This window comes from Stegostoma tigrinum, unplaced genomic scaffold, assembly GCF_030684315.1.
Source record: "Stegostoma tigrinum isolate sSteTig4 unplaced genomic scaffold, sSteTig4.hap1 scaffold_538, whole genome shotgun sequence".
NCBI lineage: Eukaryota > Metazoa > Chordata > Chondrichthyes > Orectolobiformes > Stegostomatidae > Stegostoma > Stegostoma tigrinum.
The window spans coordinates 1-12500 of NW_026728470.1; the positions used below are offsets into that span (position 1 = coordinate 1).

The 12500-nt window shown below is 58.4% G+C and overlaps 1 protein-coding gene across 1 annotated transcript in view; it reads right to left on the reverse strand.

Moving 5' to 3' along the window:
* Positions 1-8393: 8393 nt before the first annotated feature.
* LOC132208802 (septin-4-like) overlaps positions 8394-12500 on the reverse strand; it is a gene marked incomplete at its 5' end in the record, with an annotated part of 18499 nt that continues 14392 nt past the window's right edge. Inside the window, 2 exons of the mRNA XM_059644140.1 lie at positions 8394-8712; positions 10194-10284. Of these exons, the coding sequence (XP_059500123.1) occupies positions 8632-8712; positions 10194-10284 (172 nt within the window). The remainder of the gene's footprint in view (positions 8713-10193; positions 10285-12500) is intronic.

Sequence of the window (12500 nt, forward strand, 5' to 3'; positions counted from 1 at the left end):
GCCGATGGGAAATTGTCCCGTAGTGCCCAGGGATGTGTGGGTTAGGGTGGGATTGGCCGTGCTAAATTGTCCGTAGTGTCCAGGGATGTGCGGGTTAGGGTGGGTTTGGCCGATGGGAAATTGTCCCGTAGTGCCCAGGGATGTGCGGGTTAGGGTGGGATTGGCCGATGGGAAATTGTCCCGTAGTGCCCAGGGATGTGCGGGTTAGGGTGGGGAAATTGTCCCGTAGTGCCCGGGGATGTGCGGGTTAGGGTGGGATTGGCCGAATGGAAATTGTCCCGTAGTGCCCAGGGATGTGCGGGTTAGGGTGGGGTTGGCCGATGGGAAATTGTCCCGTAGTGCCCAGGGATGTGCGGGTTAGGGTGGGATTGGCCGATGGGGAATTGTCCCGTAGTGCCCAGGGATGTGCGGGTTAGGGTGGGGTTGGCCGATGGGAAATTGTCCCGTAGTGCCCAGGGATGTGCGGGTTAGGGTGGGATTGGCCGATGGGGAATTGTCCGTAGTGCCCAGGGATGTGGGGGTTAGGGTGGGATTGGCCGATGGGAAATTGTCCCGTAGTGCCCAGGGATGTGCGGGTTAGGGTGGGAAATTGTCCCGTAGTGCCCGGGGATGTGCGGGTTAGGGTGGGATTGGCCGAATGGAAATTGTCCCGTAGTGCCCAGGGATGTGCGGGTTAGGGTGGGGTTGGCCGATGGGAAATTGTCCCGTAGTGCCCAGGGATGTGCGGGTTAGGGTGGGATTGGCCGATGGGGAATTGTCCCGTAGTGCCCAGGGATGTGGGGGTTAGGGTGGGATTGGCCGATGGGAAATTGTCCCGTAGTGCCCAGGGATGTGCGGGTTAGGGTGGGATTGGCCGATGGGAAATTGTCCCGTAGTGCCCGGGGATGTGTGGGTTAGGGTGGGATTGGCCGATGGGAAATTGTCCCGTAGTGCCCGGGGATGTGCGGGTTAGGGTGGGATTGGCCGATGGGGAATTGTCCCGTAGTGCCCGGGGATGTGCGGGTTAGGGTGGGATTGGCCGATGGGAAATTGTCCCGTAGTGCCCGGGGATGTGCGGGTTAGGGTGGGGTTGGCCGATGGGAAATTGTCCCGTAGTGCCCGGGGATGTGCGGGTTAGGGTGGGATTGGCCGATGGGAAATTGTCCTGTAGTGCCCAGGGATGTGGGGGGTTAGGGTGGGGTTGGCCGATGGGAAATTGCCCCGTAGTGCCCAGGGATGTGGGGGTTAGGGTGGGATTGGCCGATGGGAAATTGTCCCATAGTGCCCAGGGATGTGGGGGTTAGGGTGGGATTGGCTGATGGGAAATTGTCCCGTAGTGCCCAGGGATGTGGGGGTTAGGGTGGGATTGGCCGATGGGAAATTGTCCCGTAGTGCCCAGGGATGTGTGGGTTAGGGTGGGATTGGCCGTGCTAAATTGTCCCGTAGTGCCCAGGGATGTGTGGGTTAGGGTGGGTTTCGCCGATGGGAAATTGTCCCGTAGTGCCCAGGGATGTGGGGGTTAGGGTGGGTTTGGCCGATGGGAAATTGTCCGTAGTGCCCAGGGATGTGGGGGTTAGGGTGGGTTTGGCCGATGGGAAATTGTCCCGTAGTGCCCGGGGATGTGCGGGTTAGGGTGGGATTGGCCGATGGGAAATTGTCCCGTAGTGCCCAGGGATGTGGGGGTTAGGGTGGGTTTGGCCGATGGGAAATTGTCCCGTAGTGCCCAGGATGTGCGGGTTAGGGTGGGATTGGCCGATGGGAAATTGTCCCGTAGTGCCCAGGGATGTGTGGGTTAGGGTGGGATTGGCCGATGGGAAATTGTCCCGTAGTGCCCAGGGATGTGCGGGTTAGGGTGGGATTGGCCGATGGCGAATTGTCCCGTTAGTGCCCAGGGATGTGCGGGTTAGGGTGGGATTGGCCGATGGGAAATTGTCCTGTAGTGCCCAGGGATGTGGGGGGTTAGGGTGGGATTGGCTGATGGGAAATTGTCCTGTAGTGCCCGGGATGTGCGGGTTAGGGTGGGATTGGCCGATGGGAAATTGCCCCGTAGTGCCCAGGGATGTGGGGGGTTAGGGTGGGATTGGCCGATGGGAAATTGTCCCGTAGTGCCCAGGGATGTGCGGGTTAGGGTGGGGATTGGCCGATGGGAAATTGTCCCGTAGTGCCCAGGGATGTGTGGGTTAGGGTGGGATTGGCCGATGGGAAATTGTCCCGTAGTGCCCAGGGATGTGCGGGTTAGGGTGGGATTGGCCGATGGCGAATTGTCCCGTAGTGCCCAGGGATGTGCGGGTTAGGGTGGGATTGGCCGATGGAAATTGTCCTGTAGTGCCAGGGATGTGGGGGTTAGGGTGGGATTGGCTGATGGGAAATTGTCCTGTAGTGCCCGGGGATGTGCGGGTTAGGGTGGGATTGGCCGATGGGAAATTGCCCCGTAGTGCCCAGGGATGTGGGGGTTAGGGTGGGATTGGCCGATGGGAAATTGTCCCATAGTGCCCAGGGATGTGGGGGTTAGGGTGGGATTGGCTGATGGGAAATTGTCCCGTAGTGCCCAGGGATGTGGGGGTTAGGGTGGGATTGGCCGATGGGAAATTGTCCCGTAGTGCCCAGGGATGTGTGGGTTAGGGTGGGTTTGGCCGATGGGAAATTGTCCCGTAGTGCCCAGGGATGTGGGGGGGGTTAGGGTGGGATTGGCCGATGGGAAATTGTCCCGTAGTGCCCAGGGATGTGGGGGTTAGGGTGGGTTTGGCCGATGGGAAATTGTCCCGTAGTGCCCAGGGATGTGGGGGTTAGGGTGGGTTTGGCCGATGGGAAATTGTCCCGTAGTGCCCAGGGATGTGGGGGTTAGGGTGGGTTTGGCCGATGGGAAATTGTCCCGTAGTGCCCAGGGATGTGCGGGTTAGGGTGGGATTGGCCGATGGGAAATTGTCCCGTAGTGCCCAGGGATGTGTGGGTTAGGGTGGGATTGGCCGATGGGAAATTGTCCCGTAGTGCCCAGGGGATGTGCGGGTTAGGGTGGGATTGGCCGATGGGCGAATTGTCCCGTAGTGCCCAGCGATGTGTGGGTTAGGGTGGGATTGGCCGATGGAAATTGTCCCCTAGTGCCCAGGGATGTGGGGGTTAGGGTGGGATTGGCCGATGGCGAATTGTCCCGTAGTGCCCCAGGGATGTGCGGGTTAGGGTGGGATTGGCCGATGGGAAATTGTCCGTAGTGACCAGGGATGTGGGGGTTAGGGTGGGATTGGCCGATGGCGAATTGTCCCGTAGTGCCCAGGGATGTGCGGGTTAGGGTGGGATTGGCCGATGGCGAATTGTCCCGTAGTGACCAGGGATGTGGGGGTTAGGGCTGGGATTGGCCGATGGCGAATTGTCCCGTAGTGCCCAGGGATGTGCGGGTTAGGGTGGGATTGGCCGATGGCGAATTGTCCCGTAGTGCCCAGGGATGTGCGGGTTAGGGTGGGATTGGCCGATGGGAAATTGTCCCGTAGTGACCAGGGATGTGGGGGGTTAGGGTGGGATTGGCTGATGGGAAATTGTCACGTAGTGCCCAGGATGTGGGGGTTAGGGGTGGGATTGGCCGATGGGAAATTGTCCGTAGTGCCCAGGGATGTGCGGGTTAGGGTGGGATTGCCGATGGGAAATTGACCCGTAGTGCCCAGGGATGTGTGGGTTAGGGTGGGTTTGGCCGATGGGAAATTGTCCCGTAGTGCCCAGGGATGTGCGGGTTAGGGTGGGATTGGCCGATGGGAAATTGTCCCGTAGTGCCCAGGGATGTGCGGGTTAGGGTGGGATTGGCCGATGGAAATTGTCCCGTAGTGCCCAGGGATGTGGGGGTTAGGGTGGGATTGGCCGATGGGAAATTGTCCCGTAGTGCCCAGGGATGTGTGGGTTAGTGTGGGGTTGGCCGATGGGAAATTGTCCCGTAGTGCCCAGGGATGTGCGGGTTTAGGGTGGGATTGGCCGATGGGAAATTGTCCCGTAGTGCCAGGGATGTGGGGGTTAGGGTGGGGTTTGGCCGATGGGATATTGTCCCGTAGTGCCCAGGGATGTGCGGGTTAGGGTGGGGTTGGCCGATGGGAAATTGTCCCGTAGTGCCCAGGATGTGGGGTTAGGGTGGGATTGGCCGATGGGAAATTGTCCCGTAGTGCCCAGGGATGTGTGGGTTAGTGTGGGGTTGGCCGATGGGAAATTGTCCCGTAGTGCCCAGGGGATGTGGGGGTTAGGGTGGGATTGGCTGATGGGAAATTGTCCTGTAGTGCCCAGGGATGTGCGGGTTAGGGTGGCATTGGCCGATGGGAAATTGTCCCGTAGTGCCCAGGGATGTGCGGGTTAGGGTGGGATTGGCCGATGGGAAATGCACGGTCACAGGGAGGGGGTCTGAGAGTGTGGAGTTGAGGGCCGAATGGGCTCGATCCACGCTGTCGGGGTTGGGGTTCTGCAACGGGTACCCCGCTTCTCTCGCACCGTAGGTGCTCCTTTGGTGAGGGGAGTTGGTGTTGCGCGAGGCTGGCCAAGTGCCCCTGCCGTGGGGCCGTGTTAAGCGCCTTCCCCCCTCACCCCCATCTCGTCCGTCACCTCGCCGCCTGTTTAATCCCCCTGGGTGTGTACTATCCTCTGTTTTCCTGCAGCCAGTGGCGTGGGGAGGTGAAGGAGGGTCTCCCAGACTGGACCGAGCAACAGCGCACTGCCCTCTCCCACGAGCTCAGCGACGTCTTGATCTACCTCGTGCGCCTGGCGGAGAAGTGTCACGTTGACCTCCCCCGGGCCGTCCTGCGCAAGATGGAGCTGAATGGGAAGAGGTACCCTGCCGATCGGGTCCGAGGGTCCTCCAAAAAATATACGGAGTACGCCGAGGAGGACGGGGACGGGGGCTCGCCGGCGACGGGAGCCAGGACCCTGACGGCTCTCCCACGGCCACTCGGTAGGAGAGGCGAGACTTCCTCGGCGCACGGAGGCTGGACTTTCACGGCCGCGCGGGCGGGAGGCTGGACTTTCTCGGCCGCGCGGGCGGGAGGCTGGACTTTCTCGGCCGCCTGCGGGCGGGAGGCTGGACTTGCTTGGCCGCTTGGCACCCAGGAGCTGGGCGACCCCGGCCGCTCGCTCTTCGGTGTTTGGGTCGAAGCTTCGGGACCGTGATCTTGCACGCTGGCAACCAGCCAGCTGCGACACCGAAACCCTGATGGGGGGTGGTTTCCCTCGTGTCGGGAAGGGAGAGGGCCGTCTGCCCAGCTTTTTTTATTTGACAGAGCCTCGCCTCCCTCCCTCTCTTTCTCTCGCACTCCATCCTCAAACGTGTATATTGTTTGTGGGAATAAGCTGCTGTTGTCGAAGTCTGTCACACTCCTCGAGATTTGTTTTGTGAGGGCAGGGGGGGGCGGTGGTCGAGACGTTTTGGAGCATGTCGGGGCAGGGTGGGGGGTTGCGGTTAGAATAAGAGTCTAGAACGAGCAGACGAACCCCCTCCGGCCCCCGGAGATGGTAGGAACGGAGACAAGAGGGAGTCATTTCTGTGAAGGTGCTCTCCGGGGCTAGGCAGGTCAGAGGGGCCGAATGTCACACGGGCGGGGAATGCGAAAGGCGAGCGGCCGTCCCTTTCCAACTGTGGGGGGTGGGGGGGGGGGGGCGCCGGCTGCCACCTTGGAACACCGCGTCCCATCCCGGTCTCCCTGCTACAGGAACGACGTCAAGAAAAGGGGGATGTCGGAGCGTTCGAGCTACGGTGGGGGGGGGGTAGCACTGTTTTCCCCGGAGCGTTGGTTGGTGGGGGGGTGGGGGGGGGGGTGACCCTTTTATAGGGGTTTATAAAAGCATGTGAGGTACAGATAGCTTCCCCCACGCCGCCTCAGGATGGGGGTGAGGCGGGGGGGGGGGGTGCCGAAACCAGAGCAGGGTAGGTTTAAGGAGAGGCGGGGGCAACTCTTTCATGCAGAGGGTGCTGCGTGTTTGGAAGGAGCTGCGGAGGAGGTGGGTGGGGGCCTGTACAACATTTAAAAAGTTTCTAGATGGTTGGGCGGGGGGGTGGGGTTGCGTGCAGAGGAGAGGGAGCGCTGAAGGGCCAAACGGGGCTGGATTAATTTAGGATATCTGGGTCAGCACGGAACGGGTTGGGCCGAAGGGTCGGCTTCCGCGCAGCACAGCTCGCTAACAGAGAGGAACGGGCAGAGCGTATCACTGATGGGGTCACCAGAAGTTGCGAACGCAGTTAATACGTCAGACGGCAGCCCGAGCTCTTATAAATCTTTATTTTGAGACCCCCAGTGGGTTTGAAAAGATCAGCTCAACGAATACACGCGAATATGGAAGCGAAAACTTATTTCTATTAACGATAAAACTTCCAAAAGCAAAGCACACAGTCAGTAACACAGGGGGCTGGGGGGGAGAGGGGTTACTGAGTGACAGTGTGAGGGAGGGGGTTTAACATCAGTAGGGATACAGTCAGTAACACAGGGCGCTGGGGGGGGAGAGGGGTTACTGAGTGACAGTGTGAGGGAGAGGGATTAACATCAGTAGGGATACAGTCAGTAACACAGGGCCGCTGGGGGGGAGTGGGGTTACTGAGTGACAGTGTGAGGGAGAGGGATTAACATCAGTAGGGATACAGTCAGTAACACAGGGCGCTGAAGGGGAGAGGGTTACTGAGTGACAGTGTGAGGGAGAGGGATTAACATCAGTAGGGATACAGTCAGTAACACAGGGCCCTGGGGGGGGAGGGGTTACTGAGTGACAGTGTGAGGGAGAGGGATTAACATCAGTACAGATACAGTCAGTAACACAGGGCGCTGGGGGGGAGAGGGGTTACTGAGTGACAGTGTGAGGGAGAGGGATTAACATCAGTAGGGATACAGTCAGTAACACAGGGCTCTGGGGGGGGAGAGGGGTTACTGAGTGACAGTGTGAGGGAGAGGGATTAACATCAGTAGGGATACAGTCAGTAACACAGGGCGCTGGGGGAGAGAGGGGTTACTGAGTGACAGTGTGAGGGAGAGGGATTAACATCAGTAGGGATACAGTCAGTAACACAGGGCGCTGGGGGGGGGAGAGGGGTTTACTGAGTGACAGTGTGAGGGAGAGGGATTAACATCAGTAGGGATACAGTCAGTAACACAGGGCCCTGGGGGGAGAGGGCGTTACTGAGTGACAGTGTGAGGGAGAGGGATTAACATCAGTAGGGATACAGTCAGTAACACAGGGCCCTGGGGGGGAGAGGGGTTACTGAGTGACAGTGTGAGGGAGAGGGATTAACATCAGTAGGGATACAGTCAGTAACACAGGGCCCTGGGGGGGAGAGGGGTTACTGAGTGACAGTGTGAGGGAGAGGGATTAACATCAGTAGGGATACAGTCAGTAACACAGGGCCCTGGGGGGGAGAGGGGTTACTGAGTGACAGTGTGAGGGAGAGGGATTAACATCAGTAGGGATACAGTCAGTAACACAGGGCCCCTGGGGGGGAGAGGGGTTACTGAGTGACAGTGTGAGGGAGAGGGATTACATCAGTAGGGATACAGTCAGTAACACAGGGCGCTGGGGGGGAGAGGGGTTACTGAGTGACAGTGTGAGGGAGAGGGATTAACATCAGTAGGGATACAGTCAGTAACACAGGGCCCTGGGGGGGAGAGGGGTTACTGAGTGACAGTGTGAGGGAGAGGGATTAACATCAGTAGGGATACAGTCAGTAACACAGGGCGCTGGGCGGGAGAGGGGTTACTGAGTGACAGTGTGAGGGAGAGGGATTAACATCAGTAGGGATACAGTCAGTAACACAGGGCGCTGGGGGAGAGGGGTTACTGAGTGACAGTGTGAGGGAGAGGGATTAACATCAGGAGGGATACAGTCAGTAACACAGGGCGCTGGGGGAGAGGGGTTACTGAGTGACAGTGTGAGGGAGAGGGATTAACATCAGTAGGGATACAGTCAGTAACACAGGGCCCTGGGGGGGAGAGGGGTTACTGAGTGACAGTGTGAGGGAGAGGGATTAACATCAGTAGGGATACAGTCAGTAACACAGGGCGCTGGGGGGGAGAGGGGTTACTGAGTGACAGTGTGAGGGAGAGGGATTAACATCAGTAGGGATACAGTCCGTAACACAGGGCCCTGGGGGGGAGAGGGGTTACTGAGTGACAGTGTGAGGGAGAGGGATTAACATCAGTCGGGATACAGTCAGTAACACAGGGCGCTGAGGGGGAGAGGGGTTACTGAGTGACAGTGTGAGGGAGAGGGATTAACATCAGTAGGGATACAGTCAGTAACAGATGGTGCTGGGGGGGAGAGGGGTTACTGAGTGACAGTGTGAGGGAGAGGGATTAACATCAGTAGGGATACAGTCAGTAACACAGGGCCCTGGGGGGGGAGAGGGGTTACAGAGTGACAGTGTGAGGGAGAGGGATTAACATCAGTAGGGATACAGTCAGTAACACAGGGCGCTGGGGGGGGAGAGGGGTTACTGAGTGACAGTGTGAGGGAGAGGGATTAACATCAGTAGGGATACAGTCAGTAACACAGGGCTCTGGGGGGAGAGGGGTTACTGAGTGACAGTGTGAGGGAGAGGGATTAACATCAGTAGGGATACAGTCAGTAACACAGGGCAGACATAGGTCTGCGCTGGGAATGGCAATTCCCGAACCTGGGAATCGGTGCGAAATGCTCGACACATCTTCCTCAGAGAGTGTCTGACTGCTCTCCCTGAGTCTGTTGTATCTGCTGCTGCATTTTCTCCAGCATCTCCTGCATTCTCCGTAACTGGAAGAGAGAGCACAGGGATGTTTGAGAGGGATGCTCGCAGATGCTCAGCCCTGGAGCGGGAGAGTGTGAGAGTCACGGAGGAGTGTCCTCGAGGAGAACGCCGTTCCTCTTGCCTGCCTCTCTCCTCACTCCCCCTCAGCTCCCACAGTCTCTCTCTCTCTCTCTCTCTCTCCCCTCCCTCCCCCTCTGCTCCCACAGACTCTCTCTCTCTCCTCACTCTCCCTCCGCTCCCACAATCTCTCTCTCTCTCTCTCTCCTCCCTCCCCCTCCGCTCCCACAGTCTCTCTCTCTCTCTCTCTCTCGCTCTCTCTCCTCACTCCACCTCCTCTCCCACAGTCTCTCTCTCTCTCTCGTCCAGCCCAACACAGTCTCTCTCTCCTCCCTCCCTCCCCCTCCACTCCCACAGTCTCTCTCTCATCCACCCCCACACAGTCTCTCTCTCCTCCCCCCCTCGCCCACCACTCCCACAGTCTCTCTCTCTCTCCTCCGCCCCCACACAGTCTCTCTCTCTCCTCACGCCCCCTCCACTCCCACAGTCTCTCTCCCCTCCCTCCCTCCCCCTCCACTCCCACAGTCTCTCTCTCTCTCGTCCGCCCCCACACAGTCTCTCTCTCTCCTCACGCCCCCTCCACTCCCACAGTCTCTCTCTCCTCCCTCCCTCCCCCTCCACTCCCACAGTCTCTCTCTCTCTCGTCCGCCCCCACACAGTCTCTCTCTCTCCTCCCTCCCCCTCCACTCCCACAGTCTCTCTCTCCTCCCTCCCTCCCCCTCCACTCCCACAGTCTCTCTCTCTCTCATCCGCCCCCACACAGTCTCTCTCTCTCCTCCCTCCCCCTCCACTCCCACAGTCTCTCTCTCCTCCCTCCCTCCCCCTCCACTCCCACAGTCTCTCTCTCCTCCCTCCCTCCCCCTCCACTCCCACAGTCTCTCTCTCTCTCGTCCACCCCCACACAGTCTCTCTCTCCTCCCTCACTCCCCCTCCACTCCCAAAGTCTCTCTCTCTCTCTCTCTCTCTCTCTCTCTCTCGTCCACCCCCACAGTCTCTCTCTCTCTCGTCCCCCCCCTTTTGCCTCCTGGTCTCCTCACTCCACTCCCTCATTCTCTCACTGTCCTCCTTTCTCTCTCTTCCTCACTCCCTCTCTCTCACACTCCTAGCCTTCCTCCATCTCAAACTCTGTCAGTCACTTTCTCTCTCTCTGCCTCCCCATCCCGTTCTCTCTGTTCCCCTCCATTTCTTTCTCTCTCTCTCTCTCTCTCTCTCTCTCTCTCTCCCCCTCTCTCTCTCTCCCCCTCCCTCCCCCACCCGCCACCCTGGGATCCGAGCTGAGCCTCGTCTCCTCTCTGCGTTGACCTCCTCGCACGCCCCCCGCTCCCAGTCTGATATCCGGATCCCTCCCACCACCCCCCGACCCCGGTCCTCCCTTCCCCCTCGATCTGACAACAACTCAGCCCCTCATTCGCCCCGTCCACGCTCTCACCTCTTCATCCTTCTCGCGGATCAGCTTCTCTGTCTCAGCGAGAGGCAGCATGGGCAGCGACAGCTCAGACATGCTCTGGCGTGAAATTTTCCTGTAGCAGTCGGGGGGACACACACAAAAGGCACAGATTCATCACGGTCTCCTGGCTGACAGTCCCCCCCGCCTCTCTGTACACTGACTGGTGTCTCTCAGTCCCCCCTCTCTCTCTCTCTCAGGGAGATATCTGTACACTGACTGGTGTCTCTCAGTCCCCTCTCTCTCTCTCTCAGGGAGATATCTGTACACTGACTGGTGTCTCTCAGTCCCCTCTCTCTCTCTCTCAGGGAGATATCTGTACACTGACTGGTGTCTCTCAGTCTCCCCCTCTCTCTCAGGGAGATATCTGTACACTGACTGGTGTCTCTCAGTCCCCCCCTCTCTCTCTCTCAGGGAGATATCTGTACACTGACTGGTGTCTCTCAGTCCCCCCTCTCTCTCTCTCTCTCAGGGAGATATCTGTACACTGACTGGTGTCTCTCAGTCCCCCCCTCTCTCTCTCTCTCAGGGAGATATCTGTACACTGACTGGTGTCTCTCAGTCCCCCCTCTCTCTCTCTCTCAGGGAGATATCTGTACACTGACTGGTGTCTCTCAGTCCCCCCTCTCTCTCTCTCTCAGGGAGATATCTGTACACTGACTGGTGTCTCTCAGTCCCCCCCTCTCTCTCTCTCTCAGGGAGATATCTGTACACTGACTGGTGTCTCTCAGTCCCCCCTCTCTCTCTCTCTCAGGGAGATATCTGTACACTGACTGGTGTCTCTCAGTCCCCCCCCTCTCTCTCTCTCTCAGGGAGATATCTGTACACTGACTGGTGTCTCTCAGTCCCCCCCTCTCTCTCTCTCTCAGGGAGATATCTGTACACTGACTGGTGTCTCTCAGTCCCCCCTCTCTCTCTCTCTCTCAGGGAGATATCTGTACACTGACTGGTGTCTCTCAGTCCCCCCCCCTCTCTCTCTCAGGGAGATATCTGTACACTGACTGGTGTCTCTCAGTCCCCCCTCTCTCAGGGAGATATCTGTACACTGACTGGTGTCTCTCAGTCCCCCCTCTCTCTCAGGGAGATATCTGGACACTGACTGGTGTCTCTCAGTCCCCCCCTCTCTCTCTCTCAGGGAGATATCTGCACACTGACTGGTGTCTCTCAGTCCCCCCTCTCTCTCTCTCTCTCAGGGAGATATCTGTACACTGACTGGTGTCTCTCAGTCCCCCCTCTCTCTCTCTCTCAGGGAGATATCTGTACACTGACTAGTGTCTACCAGTCCCCCCTCTCTCTCTCCCTCAGGGAGATATCTGTACACTGACTGGTGTCTCTCAGTCCCCCCTCTCTCTCTCTCTCAGGGAGATATCTGTACACTGACTAGTGTCTACCAGTCCCCCCTCTCTCTCTCCCTCAGGGAGATATCTGTACACTGACTGGTGTCTCTCAGTCCCCCCCCCCCCTCTCTCAGGGAGATATCTGTACACTGACTGGTGTCTCTCAGTCCCCCCCCCTCTCTCTCTCAGGGAGATATCTGTACACTGACTGGTGTCTCTCAGTCCCCCCCCCCCTCTCTCAGGGAGATATCTGTACACTGACTGGTGTCTCTCAGTCCCCCCCCCTCTCTCTCTCAGGGAGATATCTGTACACTGACTGGTGTCTCTCAGTCCCCCCTCTCTCTCAGGGAGATATCTGTACACTGACTGGTGTCTCTCAGTCCCCCTCTCTCTCTCAGGGAGATATCTGTACACTGACTGGTGTCTCTCAGTCCCCCCCTCTCTCTCTCTCAGGGAGATATCTGTACACTGACTGGTGTCTCTCAGTCCCCCCTCTCTCTCTCTCTCTCTCTCTCTCAGGGAGATATCTGTACACTGACTGGTGTCTCTCAGTCCCCTCCCTCTCTCTCTCTCTCAGGGAGATATCTGTACACTGACTGGTGTCTCTCAGTCCCCCCCCCCTCTCTGTCACAGGGAGATATCTGTACACTGACTGGTGTCTCTCAGTCCCCCCCCTCTCTCTCTCTCTCAGGGAGATATCTGTACACTGACTGGTGTCTCTCAGTCCCCCCCCTCTCTGTCACAGGGAGATATCTGTACACTGACTGGTGTCTCTCAGTCCCCCCCCTCTCTCTCTCTCTCAGGGAGATATCTGTAAACTGACTGGTGTCTCTCAGTCCCCCCTCTCTCTCTCAGGGAGATATCTGTACACTGACTGGTGTCTCTCAGTCCCCCCTCTCTCTTTCAGGGAGATATCTGTACACTGACTGGTGTCTCTCAGTCCCCTCTCTCTCTC